Genomic DNA, 21,123 nt, shown 5'->3' with positions numbered 1-21,123 from the left:
TCATGTTCACAGCTGGACTTGGCCACTCAGAGCTGAGTGACCTTGATCTTTGAGATCACTGCTTGTGTATAAAAAGGGGTGAAATCACTGAGCACCCAGGAGGGTTCTGAGCAACACTAACTACACCCAATGCTCGGGCACCCTGGTGGTGGGCTCCCTCCTTCCTGGGCTCCTTCCCACCCCTCTGACTCCAACCAGGGCTGCAGCCAGGGACAGGCTGGACCTCATGTCCAGGCTCCTGCCAGGAGGACTAGGAGAAGAGGTGTAGAGGAGGAGTAAGGGGCAGACTGACCTCCTTGCCTGTACTCGGTGTCCACGGCCGCCTCCAGGTCCTCTGGCCCAGCCGTGCACCCAGCTGGCCCCTGCAGGTTACATGTGGGGACCAGGACAGGACAGCGCTGTATAATCCGCGACTCCCGTGTCTCCAGGTCTCCACGCCAACCCGGCCCAGCGCCCGATGGCCCTCTCGCCCGCTTGGGTTTGGGGCGGCACGAGGTCCCAGCGGGCGCGCGAGGCAGAGAGCAGGCAGCGGGGCAGGAGACGCGTGGGACCCGCCGCGCGCTGGGCCCTCGGTGCGCTGCGGCGAGGCGCGGCTCCCGTGCACGCGCTGTCCGCGGGCCCCCACAGACCCGCGTACCCGCGACCGTGGACACCAGGCCGGGCGGCCCCGGCAGGGCCCACCCACCGCCGCCCGCGGGAGGGAGGCCGGCGCGCGCGACACACCCCCTCGAGCGCGCCCCCGAGCTCGCGCCGCGGCGCCCGCCCCTCACACCTGCGGCGGGCGGGGCGGGGAGGGGCGGGGAGGGGCGGGGCCGCGGCTGTCCCCGCCCACCCGGCCGGAGCCCGGGAGTCCGGGCGGAACCGAGCAGCGGGGCCCGAGCGGCCAGCGGCGCAGCGCGGCGCAGACAATGGGAGCGGCGCAGGCGGCGGCGGCGGCGGCGGCGGCGCGGGCGGCGGCGGTTGCGGAGCTCCGGGCCCGGCGGGGACGGGAGGCCGCGCCATGAGACCCGCAGCCGGGCGCCCCCCTGCGCCGCGCGCGGGCCGAGGCGAGCGGCCTCTGCGAGCCCCGGGCCCCGCCCTGGGGCCGGCGATGCGCTGCCAGGGCTGAGGATGATGGTAGATTGCCAGGTGAGTGCCCCGGCCCGGCCCTGGCCGCCCTCCCAGCCGGCGGGGGTGGAGGGAGGACCACATGTCCCGGGCCCACACCCCATCCGGCGAGGAGGGAGCACGGCGCCCGGTCCACGCTGAGCGCGCGCTTACGCAGTTCCGCGTCCAACCCCTCCTGGTACAACTGGGAAACTGAGACCAGGAGAGGCGGGGACTGGCCCGGGGCGCGTGAGGTGAGCGGAGTCCAGAAGAGAAGGGAAGGTTCTGGCCTCCCAGGCCAGGGCTCAACTCTCCCATGGGGTTTCCAGTGGGAATGAGAGCCCCTAAGATCCTGGGGGACCCCGTTCACCCCCTCCCATCTGGGGCCGTCTCCTCTGAGCATCCCCACGCGCCCACAGGTACATACACACATTGACTTCACAGATGGGGACCATGGGATGGGGTCAGAGGAGGAGTGGACAGTGGAGAGGTGACAATGGGGAAAGAAGAAAGGGATTGGAGGCAGCCATGGGGCAGGGGCATCCAGGCTCCTGCAGCATGCCCAGGACTTATACATGGGGAGGGGAGACACGCCAGGCTGATGATCATGAGTCCCCAAGGTGCCCAGGGAGGTGTCAGGGCACGGGGAGGACAGGGACTGGGGTCCAGTGTCCACCACCACCCTGGGCTACTGGAAGTAGGAAGAGACACACCCCCTAGTGCGGAGGGCGCTACAGCACAAAAGGCCTCAGCTTACTCTTCTGTCAGTTGGGCTGTTGAGACAGGGTGTCCCTAGGGTCCCACAGGCTTGTGGAAGAGCCTGTTGGCCTTGGATCTCCATCCCTGACCCAATGTGCTCCCAGTCCTGGGAAAATGCTTTGTACTCCCTCGAGGTCCTTCTGAGCAGAGGGCAGCCTGGGGGCTTGGGGGGCTGAGGACCTGGGTTTGCAGAACATGGCAGAGCACTGACCACTGGTCTGGGGACCAAGGCCAAGACCGTCCTTGTTGCAGCCTCAGGGTCCCCATTTGGAAGAGGTTCCAGAGTCAGTGCTCCGGCCAGGGTGAGGAGGCCATAGGAATGCACCGAGCACGAAGACAGGAGAGGGAAATGGGGGACAAGGGAGGCTTCTGAAGTTCCTCACATTGCCCCCAGAGCCCCCAGGTCCTGCTCCTTTACCCGCTGGGGCCAGGGAGAGCCACTGCCTTGGCTACACCCAAACAAAGGTGTGTGTTTTGTTTTCTGGTTTTCCTGCTGGGGCTGCCATGCTGGTGCTGACCACCAGGGGTCAGGCTGTGCCCACTATGCTCCCTGAAGCCACCAGAGCTGGGAAGGGACACCCAGGGGTCATGCTGGGCGTCCCCTGCCTCCACCCCAACAGGCACCTCTGATCATTAGCCTCCATGTCCCCCATGTGAGCTGCTCAGAGGCAGGAGGGGGCTCTGAGACCCTCTCGTGGACTCAGGCAGCTACTGGACCCCTGGCCCTCACCCCGAGCAGGGGCTGTGCTGGGCCTGGGGGTGAGGCTGGAAGGTCCCCCGGGGTCCCTGTCCTCCAGGGGCTCCCAGCCCAGAGGAGGAGATGGACCAAAGCACAAGAGCAAATCCAGGTGAAAGGGAAGAGCAAGGGCTGCAGGGAGGCGAGGCGGGGTGAAGGAGGGTGGGCAGGGGCCCCGTCTGGGGCCTCACGGGCTTCCAGGGTGAGCCTGATGCTGGGAGCAGGACAGGAGCAGCCAGCCCTGCACACGTCTGCTAGCAGTGTGCTGCAGGGAAGGACCAAGCTGCAGAGACCTGGAGGCAGAGAGCCTTGGGCAAGAGAGGAGCTGAGAGAGAGCTGGGGAGAGGGCTCTGGAGGGAGGGGGCAGGGCCAGACCCCAGCCTGGAAGGATGTACTACTAGCTGTCTGCGCCGTGGGACACGCTGGCCTTCCGTGCACCGTGTCACAGTTCCTGTACCAGAATCTGGCTCAGCTCAGGGGGAGCCTCTGCCTCCAGGTCCCCCAGGAGGCCGGGGCTGCAGCCTCCACTCGGGCTCAACCGGGGCAGGCTATCTCCAAGACCGCTCACGTGGTATTGGCAGGATTCATCTGGGAAATGGGTAGGTGCAGAGAGATATTCCAGAAGGAAGTATCCTGTGGTCAGGCTTGATTCGGGGAGGCTGAAGATGAGGATGATAATGAAGGCCTGTATCTATTGTGTGCTCGCATGCGCTCTGTCCTCACTGCACTAGGTCACCTCCTGAATGGCCATCAGGTTCCTGGGCTCTGCCTAGAACACTGGCTTGGCTGCGCTTGGCCAGGGTGACCGAGGTGGGGGTTGGTACCGGGGGACTGAGTGTAGTTGGTTTTTGTTGCTGCTGTGACGAAGTACCACAAATTGGGTGGCTCAAAGCAACAGAAATTTATTCTCTGTCCCTTCTGAAGGCCGGAAGTCCAAAATCAGGTGTTGGCAGTTCCATGCCCTCTCTAGAAGCTCGAGGAGAGGATCCTTCCTACCTCTTCCGACTCCTGGTGGTGCCAGCAACCCATAGTGTTTCTTGACTCATAGGTGCGTTGCTCCAAACTCTGCTTCGGTGTTCACATAGCCTCCTCTGTGTGTCTCTGTCCAATATTCCCCATTTTATAAGGACTCCAGTCATTGGACTGGGGCCCACCCTCCTCCAGTGTGTCCTCATCTTAACCTGATGACATCTGCAAAGACACCATTTCCAAGTAAGGTTTATTCACAGGTGCCGGCTTAGCTTTTTGGGGACACAATTCAACCCACAACAGGAGCACTGGAGTGCTTCTTGCCCTGAAGGCCAGGTCCCCAGGTGCCCAGAGGGCTGGGGGAGCAGTTGGGGCCTGCGGAGGTCTTGGGCACCCCTCGGGCAGAGGCCCCCTGCGCCGGGTTGTGGCCTGAGTGCGATCTGAGAGTGTGGCGTCAGGAACAGCAGGTGGCGCTGTGACCCCCTCGCCGCATCCCCAGCCCAGCTCGGAGCACCACTGGGGTAGACAAAGGTCTCACCTTCCAGTTGCGAGGGGACAGCACCCACTGGGGTAGACAAAGGTCTCACCTTCCAGTTGCGAGGGGACAACACCCAACACACAACAGGAGCCCCATCATTTCAGGGGTGACACTCACCACAGAGGAAGTCAAATAAGGTGGGGCCACATGGTAGTGACTCGGTGGCTCCCTGGATGGGAGGCCCGGGAACCTAGCAGGGCCAGGCCTCCCCAGGTCGGGAGTTGGCGTTTCCTTCTACACCTGCAAGCCGAGCCAGCCCTTCTCAGCCATTTTCAAGAGCCCTGGGCTCCTCCCAGGGCAGCTAGGATTACCCTCTGTGGTTTCCTGGCAGGTCACGTGTTACTGCCCGGCAGGGTGGCTGTCTCTGAGGGGAACACGGAAGGCAGCCATCTGGATGGGTGGGCTGTGGAGACTTGAGGGGTCCCTGTCCCCAGAGACCCTGACCAAGGGGGGGCAGTGCTGCCTGAGCTCCCCCACTGCTCACCTGCTGGGGTTCTGCCCTGTCCTCATACAAACCCGAGAAGGCCACCTGGGGCTGAGGAACAGGGGCCCCAGGCTCCCCACGGGAAAATAGGCTCCTAGGGGCATCAGTGGAATGAAGCAAAGTGCCCAGAAGTGAGGCCATTTCTCACTGTGGCCCCTGAGCACTCCCGGGTCCCACGAGGCTGAGGCCGCTAGCCTTGACAGTGGGTCACTCGCTAATTCTCACAACGGAAACTAACCAAGGGGCTCTGTGCAAAGCTCACCTTGGTTCAAATCTGAGAAGATGAGACCATGGCGAAGAAATACAGGAATGGGGACGTAGGACAGAGAGTAGGTCCTAGGAGAAGGCATTGGGCTGGGAGGCTGGGGACCTGGGGTCAGTGGCCGCTCGGGGCTGTGCTCTGCGGACTAACTCCCAGGCCCTCCCCCACTTCTGCGGGGTGCTGTGGACAGCCAGGCTGTAGCGCTTCCCCTGGGCCTGGCCTTGGGCTGCAGCGTCTCATTGTATCCGCAACACGGGTACCACTGCCATCTTCATAGACAGAAGGGGAAACTAAGGCACTGGACGGTGAACAGACTCCCCAGCTAGGTGATGGCAGGGCTGGTGGGGACACATCCCTGTGTGCAGACATGCCTGGGAGGGGCCGGGCCTAGGGGCTGGCACCAAGTTCCTTGCAATTGCAATGAGCTTCCAATGTCAGGGCTGGGCAGGCCCCAAGGTGATGGTTAACAGCGGGAGTGGAGACATAAACAGAGTTAATGAGCCCCTTCGTCCTCTCCCCGTTTTAATGAAGGCCTTGGGCTCTGGGCTCTGCGTTTTCTCAGAGTTCTGGGGTTTTGATCCTCAGAGTCTTCACTTAGGGCCACTGCTGGGTGCGTCTCTGTGGGGGTTGGGGAATCTAGATGTCTCCTCCCAGGGCAGCTGAGCCAGAGTGAGGAGGTGGAAAAGAGAGGGCATCCCCCTAAAAATGACAAGCCCCAGAAGGAGGGAGAGTTCCCATGGTAACCTGGAGCAGTTGCTTGGCAACTACAGGTCCCCAAAATACTTGCCAGCAGGCAGGCTCAGGGCTGGGGCTTTCCAGTGGCCTCTGTGTAGACCTTAGCTGTGGGGTCTGATCCACCCCCCACCCAGCAGCCCCCGCCCTGGATCCTTCCTGAGGGAAACCCCAGTCTGCTCCTCCCTCCCCGTTACTCCACCCTGCCAGCCAGCCACCTTGTGTCAGGCCATCCCCTTAGCAACAGAAGCTACTTCCTGGATACCTGAGTGACAGTTGGTGGTGGCACGATGTCAGAAAATGTAGGGTCAGAGGGCGCCGTAGATGGGGCCGGGTGCCAGCCAGGGGAAGGGGAAGCTGGGCTTGGGGCCCTGGACATTGTACCCCCTACAGCTGCGAGTGACCTGGGCCTGGGGACAGGGTGGCAGGGCAAGGTGTGGCTGGGAGGGTTAGAGCCCCTGGAATAGGGCACTCTGGTTCTGATCCGGGCCAGCTGAGACTGACTAGCTCTGTTGACCTTGGCATGTTGCTGGCCTCAGTTTCCCCATCTGTGGCCCCATCTTCCCCTATGCTTGTGTGTGCACCATTCGGTGCATGAACACTGCCCTGTAAATCATGCCACCTGCTGGGGCTTTGGGGTGGCCAGGACCAGACTAGCCTCTGTGCTTGCTCCTCCGCTGGCCTGCTTCCACCTGCTTCCCATCTGGGTGCTGGGGGTAGGCAGGCGGCCTCACGGTTAAGGCCACTGGCTTTGGAGATGGGCACCTGTGTCCGGATCCCAGTGCAGTGCTTCTTACCGAGTGTCCTAGAATGGGCGCTAAACCCCTCTGAGCCTTACTGTTCCTCCAGCTGTGAGCAAAATGTGGAGACCGAAGGAATCCAGTCATGTGGGCTCTGTTAGGGCCTTTTGTTTGTGGGCGCTGACCCCGTCCCCAGCAGTGAGCACACAGACCAGGGTTGTGTCCACCGGGAGGGAGCAAGGCCCCGGAGCCCCTTGCCTTGCCTTGGAATGGAGGAGAGGGGCCTTTGGGGTCCAGACTGCCCTGCGGGGGGGGGTTGGATTTTGGAGCTGGGAAGGGTATGAGGCGCAGGAACCCTCAGGTGTTCTCTCTGGGGAGGGCAGTGATGGGTAGTCTTGTTGGTGACCTCAGGGGTTCCCAACGTGCCCTCAGGGAGCCAGGATTCTAGTCTGACCTTGACCATTCACTCACTCTGTGATCTTGGCCCATCACCCCACCCTCTGAGCCTCCCAGGCCCCGGCTGTCAAAAGGGGAGGGGGCGTGCCCACCTCCGGCCTTGGGAGGAGGCTGGGGTGGCATCCTCAGCCCTGTGCCGGGCACCCACGTTGGATTTGGGAGCGGCGGCTCCGGCTCCGTTGCTCCCGGGCCGCGCCTCTGCCCACTCTGCCCAGCCGCCCCTCACTCGTGTGCGGCGGGAGGAGGGGCGGGGCGAGGGCGGCGCAGACAATGGCCCGGGCCCGGGTGGCGGCGGCAGTGCCCCGAGCGGGGCGGGGCGCTGCAGGCCGGGTGCCGGGCGACAGCAGGCGGCGCGCTCCTGTCCTCGGCCCCAGGCGGGGTGCAGCCCCTGCCCGCGTTCATGCTGCTGGTCCCGCCGAGTGTGCGGGCGGACGAGGTGAGCCCCAGCCCCACGGGTGGCCGGGGAGGGGATGGGGCAGGGCCACACGGCGGCGGGAGCTAGGATGCGGGAGGGCTGCCCCCCCCCCGTCCCCACCCCCTGCCATCCCCCCAACCCCCCCTCCCGCCTCCCAGCTCCCAGGCCTGAGAGGGGCGGGGTCCCCCTTGGGGCCGGAGGGCACCCGGGTTCTTCCCCCTTTCTGGGTTGGGATCGGGAATGCATTCCCTTAGGGAAGGCACACCATACCTTCTCTGCACACCACCTGATGTTCCAGGTGCGCCCACCTGACCTGTGTGTGCGAGCTGCGGTGGGGAGGGCGTGGTCCTGGCCCCTGAGTTCTGAGTCCAGAAACCTACCCCTCCTTTGGGATCCTGTGGAGTGCAGACATTCCTTCGTCCGGGAGGCCCTCTACCTATAACTGTGTGGGTCAAAACAGGAAGGGGGGGACCAGGGTGTTCAAGCCCTGCAGCTCCCTGGCTGGGCTGCAGCGGGCGGAGGAGGAGCCCAGCCCTGAATGTCTCCGTCCACAGCTCTCAGCATGCAGGTCAAGGCTGTCTTGGGGTCAAGGGGGAGAGAGAAGTCTGGGAAGGCTGGGTGGGAGTGCAGGCTTGGACTCGCAGGATCCCAGACAGGTGGTTCCCTCAACTTCCCTGTGGACTCATGGATGTCAAGGTGTGTGAAGTGTTCCTGAAGTCCCTGGTACCGTCACCAGCAGTGAGCCCTCCGCAGGTGGCAGGAAATGTCTCTTCCCCTCTGAGGAAGGCAGATGGTGGTGTGGCCCACCAGCTGTGAAGACAGGCGGTGTTGACTGCCCTGAGTTGAATCCACGTGTTTTTCTAGGTGGGGAAACGGGGATCTGGAGAAGCTGAGTAGATTGCCGGGCCCCATCTGAAGGTGAGCTCCACCTGGATCGCCTTCCTCCCTGAGGCCAGAGTTCTAGGGTGTGCTGCCCAGGAAGTTGCCTGGGGGTGCCCTTTGGCCCTCTGGGTGCTCAGAGTTGAGGTCGCAGGGTGAGGCAGTCCACCTGGCCTGAGGTCCTGGGCGGCCAGACAGGTGACAGCTGTGGGCTGCAGAGCGAGGCAAGTGGAAGGGTAGGCAGGCGGCACCCAGTGCGGAGAAGCATCACCCGCCTGCCCCGCCCTGCAGCGGAGGATTGCAATTCTTCAGTATTTCAAGGAGTTTCCTTCGTAGCCACGGGGGGCCAGGAAATCCTTGCACAAAACACATGCGTCCTTCTCCTTCCCTTCTCGCCAGCCCTGCCAGAAGCAGACACGGGACGGGCCCTGAGGGCTGCAGGGTGGCCACCGTGGTCAGGAAGATGTGCGGGGAGTGGGAGATACATCCGAGGCTTGGGGGTGGGGAGGCTGTACCGTGCCTTTGGGTGACTGCACACATTTGAGTGGATTTGTGGCCACGTGCGTCCCCCTGGGCCACCAAGTGTGCATGACGAGCCCAGCGGTGGCTGAGTGCGCATGTGTGTGAAGGGACTCGTGTGGTGCAAGTGCAAACACATGACTGATTACGGAGTGGGGGAGAGGGGAGACTTGCTCGTGGGGCTCAAGAGTGCGAGCGTGTGCTCATGTGCACATGTTTGCACCTTGCTTTTCCAAAGCTCGGGGCCCAGGTCGTGACCATGAGGAGGCCTGCATGTTCCTGCCCTGTCCACTTCTCCGTGATCAGGTTTCTCAGCTGTGAAAGGGGCTAATAAGTGTACGCAGCTCACGAGGTTGGGGCGGCTTTTCTCAGCACCGTGCCTGATGGTGGCATGGAGATCTGTGCCGCCCTTGGAGGGCCCCTGGCAGGGGCATCCCGCTGGTGCCTGGCCACCCTTGCCACATCTCCCATGTAGGAGCAGGTGGGGGCAGATGGGAGAGGCCCAGGGACCTTGCCAAGGAGGAGAAACCAAGGAAGGAGCGAAGTCGTGGACTTGGCAGAGGGTCAGTGGGTGGCAGGAGGGGGACAAAGGCTATGGCTCTGAAACTGTCACTCAGCCCCAAGGCCCTGCCCCCACCCTCCCCCGTCCCCTCCCTGCCTCTGGGGAAACTTCCTTGCCTGAAGACTGTGGGAAAGAGGGCAGCGGGCACCAGCCCCCCGACCTCCCGGCAGCCAGCTGGAGCCCCAGATCCCGTCCAGAGGCTAGGGCAGCTCAGGAGGTCCCCCTCTGAAAGGGGATCCCTGCTTCCCAGGCTCTGGGCCCCCCGCGTGCAGGCAGCGGGCGGGTGACAGCACCGGGCACACAGTGTCCCTGGCACGGCAGGCAGCCTCCTCACCACAAGGGCCCATTTGTCCCAACTCCCCCGGCCCTGAAGCCCCAAGTGACCAGGCCCTGCTGGGCACAGGGGCCTGACTGTGGGCTCAGCTCCCCCCACCCTCCCCGCCTCAGCCAGCCCTGCCTGTGCTTCATGGATCGGCTCCTTAGCACAGGCCAGACCATAGCAGAGCAACCTCAACTTACCCGATGAGCGGAGACCCATCCCCAAGAGTTATTATTGCGCCGGGAATTTCGGAAGGAGAAAAAAACCTCAGGTTGAACCGGAGCTGAACTGCCTGCCCACCTCCCCACCCTGACATCCCACGGCAGGCTGGCTTCTGGGAACCTCCTGGCTCCTGTTTCCCAGAAAGCCTGGCTTGCCTCCAGCCTCGCTCTCCGGAAAGCACTCGAATGGCAGGTTGGCAGAGAGGGCCTTGCCCTTCCTGTGCCCTTCCTCCTTGCCATCCCTCAGGCTCCTCTCCAGCCTTGCTGCCTCCTCCAGAAAGCTTTTCTGGTGATCTCCCCGCAGGCAACTTGTTAGCCCCGAACTCTGAATATTTTCAAATCTAGAGACTTTGAAACTGGAGGACCTGTCTGGACCATCGAGCTTACTGGTGCATCCTCGGTATTTGATGAGAGCCCACTGCATGCCAGACTCTGTTGTAGGCGCCGATGCATCCGGGAACAGGTCCCTGCCTGCTCTCAGGGAGCTTACACCCCTTCCAATTTTTAAAAAGAAGGAAGAACTGAAAACACACTTAGAACACCCAGTGCTCTTTCCACTCCTGCGATGGTAGTGTGTGCATACATGAGTGGTAGAGTCACCCGCCTACCCGTTAGCAGTTACGGGAATGCGTCATGGGCCAGGCATCATTCTGGCACTTGGGTATGAGGGGTGAGCAGGACAGATGCTGCCCCCAGGAAGCTGAGAGCCCAGTGGGGCGGGGGGGGAGGCGGTATGAGGCTACGCCACAGTCTGAATTGTTTTCTTAATCCCCTTCTGGAGTCTTCCCCCACATGGTACTTTCTAGCTCGCCCACCCTCGTCCATCAAGGGACACGGCATGCTCAGCCCCTCTTACCCTATTCTGTTTTTTTCTTCTACAGCATACTCACCTTCCAACACACATTTTACTTCTTACACCCCTAGACCGGAAGGTGATTTTTACCTCTTTTGCTCCCTGGTGTGTCCCTGGTACCTGCACCCGGCCTGACACCTAGCAGGGGCTCAGTCAGTCGTGCGGGCTGAATGCCACAGACTGTTGCTGGTCCTCAGGGACATGGGATAAATCGAAATTGTAGAGACTTTTATGGCAGTTTGAATTTGCTGGGAGGATTTTCTATTGCATTTTCTGAAGTACCAGTTGTCCCTGACTTGGAGTGTCCTAGGCTGCTTCGGAATAATGTCAGGCCCTATCCTCAGTGTTTCCGTCCAATATTTCAGGCTTTTGGAGGTGGAGGCCATCCCCATGTGTAGGCCAGGACGAGGGTCAGCAAGTCGCAGGCTGGGGGTTTGAAGCTGGACTCTGTCTACCCAGAGCCCCAACTCGTAGCTGCTGCTCTAATCCTTAAAGTTAGACGTTGGGCTCATTGTCGAGACGGGCATGGGGGCAGGCCCAAAGGGGCAGGGAGCTGTCCTCGGCAGCCATGGGAGGGGGGCTGATGGTGCCCTTGGCAGTGCTGGATCCTGCCAGGCATGGAGCCAGCGGGAGCAGCTGGGGCAGGGCCTTGATTCTCGGATCCTCAGCCTCTTGGCAACCTGTGTGACTCAGTGGGCTGGTAAAAAGGGCTGGCAGGTGGGCAGTGGGTGAATCAGCAGCTGGAGCAGCCCACCGACCTACCACTGGGTTACTGTTTGGCCTGGAGCGGGGCCGAGCCTCAGCTGCCAAAATACCTAGCCCCTCCTTGCCTTTCTCCCTGGCAGGTGTTCCTTGTGGCTGTACCATTCCAGGGGGTCCCCGGGTCTCCCCAGCCGGGAGCAGGGGAAAGGGCCTTCCTCTGGCCCCTCTCAGCCCTTCTATAAAGCAGGGGTCCTCTGCCCACAGAAGGGCACCGGGAGGATAGAATCACGCTCAGCCCTTCTTGTAAAGAGCTGGGAGCAGCTGAGCGACCCAGCCTCCAAGCCAGACTTCTGTGTGACTTTGGGTGAGTTTGGTAGGTCTCCAGGCTCCTGTCCCTGAGCCCGCCTGCACACCTGCCTCTCACATCGTGACACTTAAATTATATCCACGCGAGCACATCAGTGAATGGTAGAAAATTGGGGGGGACGAAAGGTCATCGACTCCAGCTTAGACACTGGGTTGCAGGGGGGCAGAGTGATGGGGGAAATCGAAGTCAGAATCCCGAGCTGGGCCTCACACAGGGGGCAGGCCGCCCACCCTGCTGACAGCCGGCAGCCCCAAGCCTGCCTGTGGTGCCAGGCACAAATCCACGTGTGATCTTTAACCCGGCCCAGAGTGGAGGAAATTGAGCTGCCTTGGGGCCAGACAGGCCAAGGCGTGCACCTGGCCTTGGAACTGACCCCCTGTGCATCCTTGGGCAAGTGGTTTGCCCTCTCTGGGCCTTGATCTCCTCAGCTTTACAACAGAGACGATCAGCGGGGCTGCATCTGTTTGACAGATGCCGCGTGGAAGAGTGATTTGCCCCCCTCGAGGAGCGCCAAAGGCAGGGCCAGGATGAGCTCTGGGGGCCGAGGGGGCGTCAGGAGCCGCTTGTGCCTCCAAGGCTTCTAAGTGCGGGCAAGCCTTCGCCTTCGGCAGCAGGGGGCAGGTGTTTGCAGGGCCCTGGGTCCTGGGCCTCTCTCACAGCTGAAGTACATGCACCCCGGTTCTAAACCCTTTCCCCGGCTCCAAGGGCTGGTCTCTCACGTGCAAGGCTGCAGTGTCACCTGACCTAGCAGAGCCCGGGTGCAGTGGCTTTGGGATGAGGGGCCGCAGGTCCCCAGAGATGAGGGCGAGGGGCGCTGGGCTGTCCCACGCCCCCAGCGGGACCCGAGTCGGGTCAGGAGGCTGCAGGAAAGAGGAGCCAAAGCCAGCCAGGCCTCTCCTATCTGCTTCCTGGACAGGATGTTGTGCCGGGTAAACAGCTCCGAGAGGAGTCACCACTCCGGCTCTGAGTCACAGCTCCTAGCGACAGCCACTAGTGTTTATAAACAGTGTGCTTTGCACCCACCAGGGCCTGCCCCAGGAGCCCGCAGAGGGTGGGAGGAACCCCCCCAGATGTGGAACGCAGCAGGCCCACCCAGGAAGGTGTCCCCTGCCAAAGGGCTTGGGTCTCGGTGGCGAGGCGCGTCTGCGCGCATGCGGGTTCAGGAGTGGGGTTTTGCTACGTCTGGGCTTGTGTGTGGCTGCCCGGGTGCATTATCGTAGGGCCATCTGGTACAGTGGGCAGGGCATAGGACCGTGGGCAGGTCCCAAGACCTCGGGGACTGGGACAAGCGTCTCAGGATGGGGCCAGCGTTCCCCGATGCACAGTGGGTGTGCAGGAAAAGCTTGTGTGCGCTCCGGTCCTCGGCGGGCCCAGCCCCAGAAGGTGGCAGCGCCGTGGGAGTGCAGGTGGAATGCCCCTGACTGTCCCCAGCCCCCAGAGCCCTGGTGCTCCGTGGCTGGTCTTTGGTTCCAGGCGGTGACAGTGATGCGGTGCACCATGTGGTGACACCAGACTGGCAGGGAACAAAGGCGCCTCTGCTCTCCCCCTCTCGGCTGGGAGGAGGGGTGGACGTGCCCCGCCCCACTCCTCCCTTGCCCCGCCTCCTCAGGGCTCCCGCTCGCTCTTCTTGCCTCTTCTTGCCTCTTCTTGCCAGACAGCTGGTCTCCCGCAGCCACCGCCTGGGACCTTCCCGGTGAGCCCGGTCCTGAGGCCAGGCTGACCTGTGTTAGAAGGCTGGGGTGGGGGAAGGGCGGGGTAACAGGTGTGGACGGGGGTGGGGGGGCCCTCTGGACAAGAGCACAGAGAGCCTCGTTTGACACTCATGAGCTATGGAAAGAGACGTGGTCCCTTGCAAAGGGCCTGGTCCCTGGGAAGCGCTCATTAAATGCTTATGGAAACACACAGATACACCTAAGGGGCAGCCTGGTTCCCTGTTGGTTCCCACCCACGGACACACGCTTCCTCCAGTGGCCTCTTGAAGCTCTCCCCCACCCCCAAACACATTCGCCCAGTTGGAAGCACTCTCCCATCTACGGACCCCTTGCACAGCACTGGGGTCGGGGCCCCACCTTGAGATGAGGAGGGCAAGCCTCAGGAAAGGCCCTCCCACCCCCTCGTGTCATCTAGTGCCCCCAGGGGCTTGGGAGAGCGCACCCGCCGGTACACACAGAGGGCAGGCAGGCTGCATCGAGCGATGCCCCAGGTCCCACAGCCAGGCAGCTGGCTGCACCGGGCTGAGCGGCCAAGGCTGTGTGAACAGCCTCCGTGCCCCAGGGCTATCTCCCTCCTTGGAGCTCTCCTGCCTTGCTGCACCCTGGCCTCTGTTGACAACAAACATTTCTGAGTTAGCCGCTGGGATCCAGTTCCGGGGCCCATGCTAGCACTGGACCGGCCCCAGATTGCCATTTGGAGCTTGCTCTTGGAGATGGAGCCAGGAAACAGTACCTGCCAGCATCCGCTGAGTGTTTATTACGTGCCAGGCGCTGGAGCAGGCTTGTGACTGGGGGAATGATCAGAATGCACATCCCCTGGGTGTCGGCCACCAGCCAGGCCCCTGCTGAGCTCTTGCCGAATCCCCAGGCACCCTGGTGCCAATTTTACAGATGAGGAAACTGAGTCAGTAAGTAATGCTAAGTCAGTGGCCCGGGGCCTCAGGGCGGGCCGATTCAGAGCCCAGTTGCCTCTGCTGTTTCTCAAAGGTCAGGGTTAATTTAAGCATCACCGTGTGCAGGAGGCCATGGTGGCTGAGGAGGAGGAGGAGTAGGGACTGCCTGCGTAGAGGGGAGCACAGGGAGGTGCCCGGTGGCTGGTGGCAGGGAGGATTGGGATTCTCTTGCGGGCGGGACGGAAGCTGTTGGAGGGATTTGGGTGTGGGGGAGCCTGTCTCTGGCTGTAGGCACGAGGGTGGCATGGGAGGCCATGTTCCGCCTGGCACCTCCAGCTCAGTTTCTCTGATGCCCACCCAGCCCCCCACCCCGGGATGCCCACATCCCCGGGGATTCCTAACTTGTGTTCACAGAGATTCTTTCTTCCCTAAAAGAAATGTCCTCTGGAGCCCAGTGATGAGAATTCCAGGTCAAGAGAGGCAGTGAAGCCAGGGGTTGGGAAGAGTTTGTGTTTGAAAACCTCCGTGTCTCTCCCACCCACCCCCACATCCATAACAGGTCAGGAAACTGAGGCTCGGAGAGAAGAGGAACCTGCAGGTCCCACAGGGAGGCAGGGCTGGCTGGGCGGGGACAGGAACCAGGTCGGGCTCAGAGCAGCCTGCTCCACTGGGTCCCCCGCACCCCACAAAGCCACCGGAAGAGGATGTGAAACTCTGAGAGGCAGAGTGAGTGCTGGTGGGGCTCTGTGCCCGGGCAGCATGCTGGGCCCCAGCCCCCTCCGCCGCAGCCAGGGGACCTGATGTGCCTGCAGGCTGGCTCCCGAGCCCCTGCGCCGCCCTCCTTGCTCCCAGCCCCCACGGCCCCCTGGCAGCCAGGGGCAGGACGTCCACCCGGCCAGGGCCCCAGCAGGGTAAGGAAGCCACCCGGCCGCTCGGCCTCTTTGCCCTGGGACCTCTGGGTTTGGTGGAAGGAGCGTCTGTGGGCTCTGCAGGGCTGCGGACAGATGCAAGTCCTGGATTTGCCCTGTGAGGTCTCGGGCAAGTCCCTGCTCCCCCTGGGCCTCGGTTTTTGCTTTTGTCAAATGGGTGTATGGGACTCGGTCCGTCGTTTCCAATGGCTGGTTTGCAGCAAAATGAGAAAAATGGGCACAAGTTTGTGAGCTTTACTTAAAGCCAAGTGCCTCCATTTAACCACTGCTAAATGAATGGCATTTCTGATGGTATGTCCTAGTTAACGTTTGGTGGCGTCTTTTCTGGAGTAATGGTAATGATGTTGTTTTTGGGTTTTTTACTACCCTACTTGGCAGAATAAGCAGTTGGCAACTCTCAGTTGGTCCTTACAGTTATTGTTTTTTTTTATATATTTTATTTATTTATTCGACAGAGGGACACAGCGAGAGAGGGAACACAAGCAGGGGGAGTGGGAGAGGGAGAAGCAGGCTTCCCACTGAGCAGGGAGCCCGACGCGGGGCTCGATCCCAGGACCCCGGGATCATGACCCGAGCCGAAGGCAGACGCCCAACGACTGAGCCACCCAGGCGCCCCATGGTCCTTACAGTTTAAAATGAGGTCTTGTGCCTGGGTGCCAGGGCAGAGGAGCTCGAGGGGAGAGTGCAGGGAAAGTTTCAGGAATGAAGCGGTAGCTTGGCATAAGCGGGGACCTCCTGTGCTCCCCCTGACAGCACCTAGCTGGGCTCACACCTACCCGGTGGCCCCACTGGCTGAGCCCTGTTTTGATCTCGGTGACTTGTACCTGCCACCTTTCCAGCTCTGGGTGATGATTTCCCTGCAGGCAGGGGGAATGGGGATGGGGCCTTGGGGTATTGGAGGAGACAATGGGGCCCACCCCAAGAGGAGCCGGTTTGAGCTGGGGTTGGTGGCCCAGCTCAGGACCGAGCCCCATCCACCTGGCCTTGGCTGGCCCATGGCCTGGTACCAGCGGGAATTCCTGGCCCTGCCCATCATGGGAGCAGGTATGACAGCCATGCCGATGACACCAGGCCTAGGCACTCGGGTGCTTGACTCCGTCGGGGCAGGCAGGCACACGGCCGGGCAGATTGGCAGAGGGCCTCCCTGGGAGCCCACCCCCTGCCTGGCTCCCGGACCGCCATGGCCCGGGAAGCCGGGCCCACTGTGCCCAGGGCCAGGAAGGGCTGGGTATTCTTCGCCTGTGTCTCTGTGGTGACTGCCAGGCGCTGGGCCATCGCCCGCCGCGCCACTCTCCGAAGCCCCACACCTTGGCCGGCACCCATGCCGGCAGCAGCCACGGAGGTGAGTTTCCAGGGCAAGCGGTACCTCTGCCGGGAGGCCGGGCGGGTCCCAGCAAGGGCCCACCGCCCAGGAGCTGGTCCCCCAACCACTACCCCTCCCTCCCTCAGAACTGGTTGAAGGAGCCCAGCTGGAAGCCAGTGGGCGTCCGCAGCCCCCACCTGGGTGTGAGAGGAGGGGGCACAGCGGGCACCCGCCCAGGCCGGCCTGCCCACCTGCCCCCTGCCTGGGCGGCCGCTGCCGGGCAACCGTGGGCTGTCCTAGTGTCTCCTATTCCTATGGTGCTTCTCAGATTTCCAAGGGCTTCTGTGCGTTGTTTTATTACCTGCTCTCCTGAGAGCCAGGTGATGGCGTTATCAGTATCACCCCATCTTCCTGCTGGAGAAACTGAGGCCAGGAAGGTGCAGAGCAGGGACTGGAACACAAATCTAGCCTCCAGATCTTAAGAGAGAGCTTCCCAAACCTGCAGGCCGCATCCTCGGTGCGTGGGCCGTGCTTCTCTGACGCGGGCTCTGCGAGGGACGGGACCCCCGCCTTTGACTCTGTTCGCCTCTCCCACTGTCCCCTCTCTGTTACGCTGTGTTTCGGGCTCTTTTGCATTTCCATCTATTTATGTCCCTTTCTGCTTCTTTCTCCTCTCCTCCCTTCACCTCCAGCCGTCACACAGCAGATGGGCGGCCCTCAGAAGTGTCGGGTGTCCGTGATCTCTGGGGTGTCGGGCACTGAGCACTCCAGGAGCCGGGGGACCATTGTCAGGGTGGCCCCCATGCGCACTGTGTGGATGGCGTTTACCACCGTGAATGGGCTGCACTGTGCCCCTCTGAGTGCCCCCTGACACCCTGGGAGTTAGTGTCAGGGGTGGTGAGCGCCCACTTCCAGGGGAGGACCGCGAGGCCCCAGAGCAAGCTCAAGGCTGAGCCGGAACCCTTGGCATGCCCATCCTGGGCCGTTTCCATGGCTCCAGGCGTTGATATATTTTGCCCTAGTTGCCCTGGGACAGTAACGCCCTGTGAGATCAGAGATTGGGGGTGATAATGATGTCACATCCCTCCACCCAGGATGGTCTCCTGGAGGTTTGGATGCTTCATTTTCTGCCTCCTGACCAACTCTGAGCCCGCCCTCCCGCTCGTGGGAAACCCCCCTCCCCCCAAGGAGGAGGAGGAGGAAGAGAAGGAGGCCCCTGGAAGTTCCCAGGAACGCAGAGACAGAGGAGGTGGGGCTCAGCCTACGCTCTTGGCCCAGGTGCATCACCTCCTGCCAAGGTGTGTGCTCACCCGCCCACAGGAGGCCAGCCCAGGAGGCAGGCAGGCCAGGAATGGTGACGTCAGCGACAGGAAGTGACCCAGGAGCCCAGCCAGGCTACACCCTCTTCATGTCCTCCTCGGGCTCTAAATATAGCCCGCAAAGGACAGACAGGGGACCTCCACCTGTGCAGAGAGAGGTGACCGCTCCTTCACCAAGGCCCGACCCAAGTCTGGGTGGCCAGCTGCTCTTTCTCACTCGGCCACCAGCGCCCTCTGTGGCCTTGGCCGAGCCCCAGGTTGGAGGAGGTGACACGCAAGGCCTGTGGTTGCCTGGACATTGCCTTGAGCCCCGTTGCGGCTCTGAGACCTCCCCAGCGCTGCATCTGGGCCCGAACCCCATTCCCCGGGACCCTGTGCCAAAGCAGAGCTGGGTCTTGATTTGAAGGACAGCTGGAGCAGCACGCATGAGTCACCCGTCACGTACTGGACAAGGGGTGGGCGGCACGTCGGAAGCACGGGCCAGGCAGGACACGGGATGGCCCGAGGCGCCAGGGACCATAGCAGTTCTGTGTGAGCCGGGCTGGGCGTGGTGAGAGAGGGCCCCCAGATGCAAGCCGGGGCCACTCCAAGCAGTTGGTCTTTTGCCCTGAAGGTAGTAGGGCCACTTTTGAAGGGTCAAGACCCCTCTGGCTGCCATGCATCTGGGGGACCAATGGTGGGTTGGAAGCAGGAAGGAGAAGGGGCCCCAGAGGTTTGGCCTCCGTACCCCTCTTCCTTCAACTGGAGGTGGCTGCTCAGGAGGCCTCCCAGCCAGGGAGCGATGGAAGGCCCGGCGGGGCCTGAGCCTTGCCCAAGGGAGACAGCTGCCGGTCAGCTCCCACCCAGCCTCCTGTGGCTCGGAAACACAGACCCCATGTGGCCGGATTGTCCCAAGTTACAGGAGAAGCCAGAAATGTGGATTTTTATATGAAATCAGCTGACCTTTTACTGTTGGCTCAAAAATTTAAAAATACTTTGCAAGCCAAACAAAACACACGTGTGGGCTGGATGTGGCCTGCTTCCAGCCCCTGACTTGTCAGTTCTCAGCCTGTCTTGCAAGCTTCCCCTGCAGGGAGCATCCTGGTGGCAGAACAGTCTGTATGGCATAGCGTTGTTCTCGGGGCTTCTTGTGACCCCTGAGGAAGGGCAGGTGCACTCCCCAGGGAAAGGCTGGGAACCTGGGACTGCTGGGGGTGGGGTGAGCTGTGAGCAGGATGAGGGATGAGAGGAGGGCCCCAATCCTAATAACCCCACACTTTCTACAGTGCTTCATGCTGTCTCTTCCAGCAGACCCTCCAAGGGCAAGGGTGATAACCTTGGTCTTCACTCACCCAAGGTCACTGGCCTGCCTCCAGCCCCGTGTGAGCTGTGTGGCTCAGTTTCCCAGCGGCCCACAGCCGTGGCCTCCAAAGTGAAGCCCCCAGCCTCTTTGTTGTAAGGATGCTAGGAGTGCCCCTGGGTATGGGGCAAGTCAGGAACATGGAAAATGGGCAAGCTAGCCAGGTGTCTAGAGATTGTTGCCCTCCCTTGATGGCCTGCTGGGAGCCTCAGGGACATCGACGGTGAAGCTCAAACTCTGTCCTTTTTCCTCTTTTAATTTCTATGATGGCAAATTCCAACTAGACAGGAGAGTGGAGAAAGTGCACAAATGCATCCCAGCTGTAACACTCCCCAGTGTGCGAGGACACTCTCATTTCTGCTCACTGCCCCCACGTCCTGCGTCCCCTGCAGCGGACAATGTTTGCGCAGATCCCAGGCATACAAATTCTAATATGTCACTCTAATCGTAACTGCATTACCACGATCACACCCAGAAGGTGGTATTGATTATCGTCAAATATCCAGCAGTGTTCAAATAATCTCAATTGTCCTTTAGGTTTCTCGTGGTATTTTTTTTTTTTTAATAGTTGCCCTGTTCAAATCACCATCCAAAATCCACGTGGCATTTGGTGACGTCTCTTACCTTTCTTTTCATCTATGGCTTCCCCTTTATTTTTCTTTCCCCCTGGAACAGATTTGTTGAAACTGGGTGGTTTGTCCCGTAGAGATTCCTACGGTCTGGAATTTATGGATTATATCCTCATGGTGTGTTTAACATGTTCCTCTGTTCCCCCGTAACTCCCCCAAATGGTAGTTACATGCAGAAGGCTGGTTGGGTTCGTGGTTAGTTTTTGGCAAGAACGCTTCGTGGGTGATTTTGTTCTTCCATCAGGCGGCACCTGCTGCCCTGGTCCCCTTTTTTGGGCTGCCCCTGCCCTTGGTAAGGGGTCTACCCCGCAGCTTTGGGGCAGGATTATTTAGCGAAGTGCGTGATGGCTCAGGAGAGGGTCTTTCGAGCCAGAGGTGCCCCGTGAACCGCAGCCCTGGTCACTGACAGCGTGGGCCAGAGTCTCTGCCCTGTTTGACCTGGGGGCGGCGCCCAGCACCTGCATGAGGTGCTTTACCTGTGCTGTCTCCTTAGTTATGCTCCCATTTACACAGGAGAGAGCTTGGAGGTGAGGTGATTTGCCTGGGGGAGAGAGGGACACACAGTTAAGAATAGGGTGGAGCTAGTTTTCACACCCAGGATTCTCGGTGTCCAAGCCTGCCCTCTGCTACACCAACACTCTGAAAACTAAGATGGGGGGGGGGGGGGGTGTGCCCGCGCGCACGTGTGCATGCAGCTGGAACGGTGAGCAGGCTTGCCAGGACCCCAGAGGGGAGCCCCAAAGTGGGGTGGGGGTGCACGAGGCAGGGAGGGGGAACGAGGCAGAAGGACTAGTTGAGTAAAGGCTACACCACCCTGCCCCCTCCCCGCAGATAATGGGCAGGCAGCCCAGCCAGCTGTGCTGGTGGGGGAGGGGGGTAGTGCTGGATTCCCCACTCCTCACCTCTCCAGCCTACCTGCGCCCCTCAGCCCCGACACCTGGACATTCAGGGTTGGAGAGGTGGGGACCTCAGGTGCATTCCTCCAGCCCTTTTGAGTCACCTGGCCTGCATGGGCCCTTTTCCATGCTGTAAAATGGGCTTGAGCTTGCTTCCCAGGCCCCTCCCTGGGAGAAGGAGATAAAGACAGCAGAGCAGAGAGAGATAAGTGAGGGCAGGCAGGTGCTGGATTCACTCTGAATTCCCAGAAGCGCTGAGCACGTGGCCCCAGGAGAAAGATTGGGAAGAGGAGCTTCTAGCCAGAGGGCGGTGGCCAGTGACCAGGTCACCCTTTTGTTGCTCTATGAGGACCTCCTTCCTCTAACTGTGCCTCCCCAACTCGCCTTCCCTGGGCTCAGAGCCCAGAAGCTTCCCAAACAGCCTCCTAGGAATCCTCACTCCAAACCAAATCTAGTCATCTTGCTTTAAAAAAAAAAAAAAAGCAAACAGCATTTATTACATGT

The 21,123-nt window shown here is 61.3% G+C and overlaps 1 protein-coding gene across 4 annotated transcripts in view; it reads left to right on the top strand.

The window, feature by feature from the left end:
* Window positions 1–7,072: 7,072 nt before the first annotated feature.
* RALGDS (ral guanine nucleotide dissociation stimulator) overlaps window positions 7,073–21,123 on the top strand; it is a 37,486-nt gene continuing 23,435 nt past the window's right edge. For 2 of the 4 annotated variants that reach the window (XM_036107996.2, XM_036107991.2), the window contains exon 1: window positions 16,299–16,475. In XM_036107996.2, coding sequence (XP_035963889.2) covers window positions 16,314–16,475 — 162 coding nt within the window. In that variant the 5' untranslated portion in view covers window positions 16,299–16,313. Of the gene's footprint in view, window positions 7,199–14,924; window positions 15,116–16,298; window positions 16,476–21,123 lie in introns of those variants that run through there. The other 2 variants (XM_036108057.2, XM_036108031.2) reach the window with 2 other exon arrangements.

This window comes from Halichoerus grypus, chromosome 14, assembly GCF_964656455.1.
Source record: "Halichoerus grypus chromosome 14, mHalGry1.hap1.1, whole genome shotgun sequence".
NCBI lineage: Eukaryota > Metazoa > Chordata > Mammalia > Carnivora > Phocidae > Halichoerus > Halichoerus grypus.
This window is presented reverse-complemented; position numbering and strand designations above follow the sequence as displayed.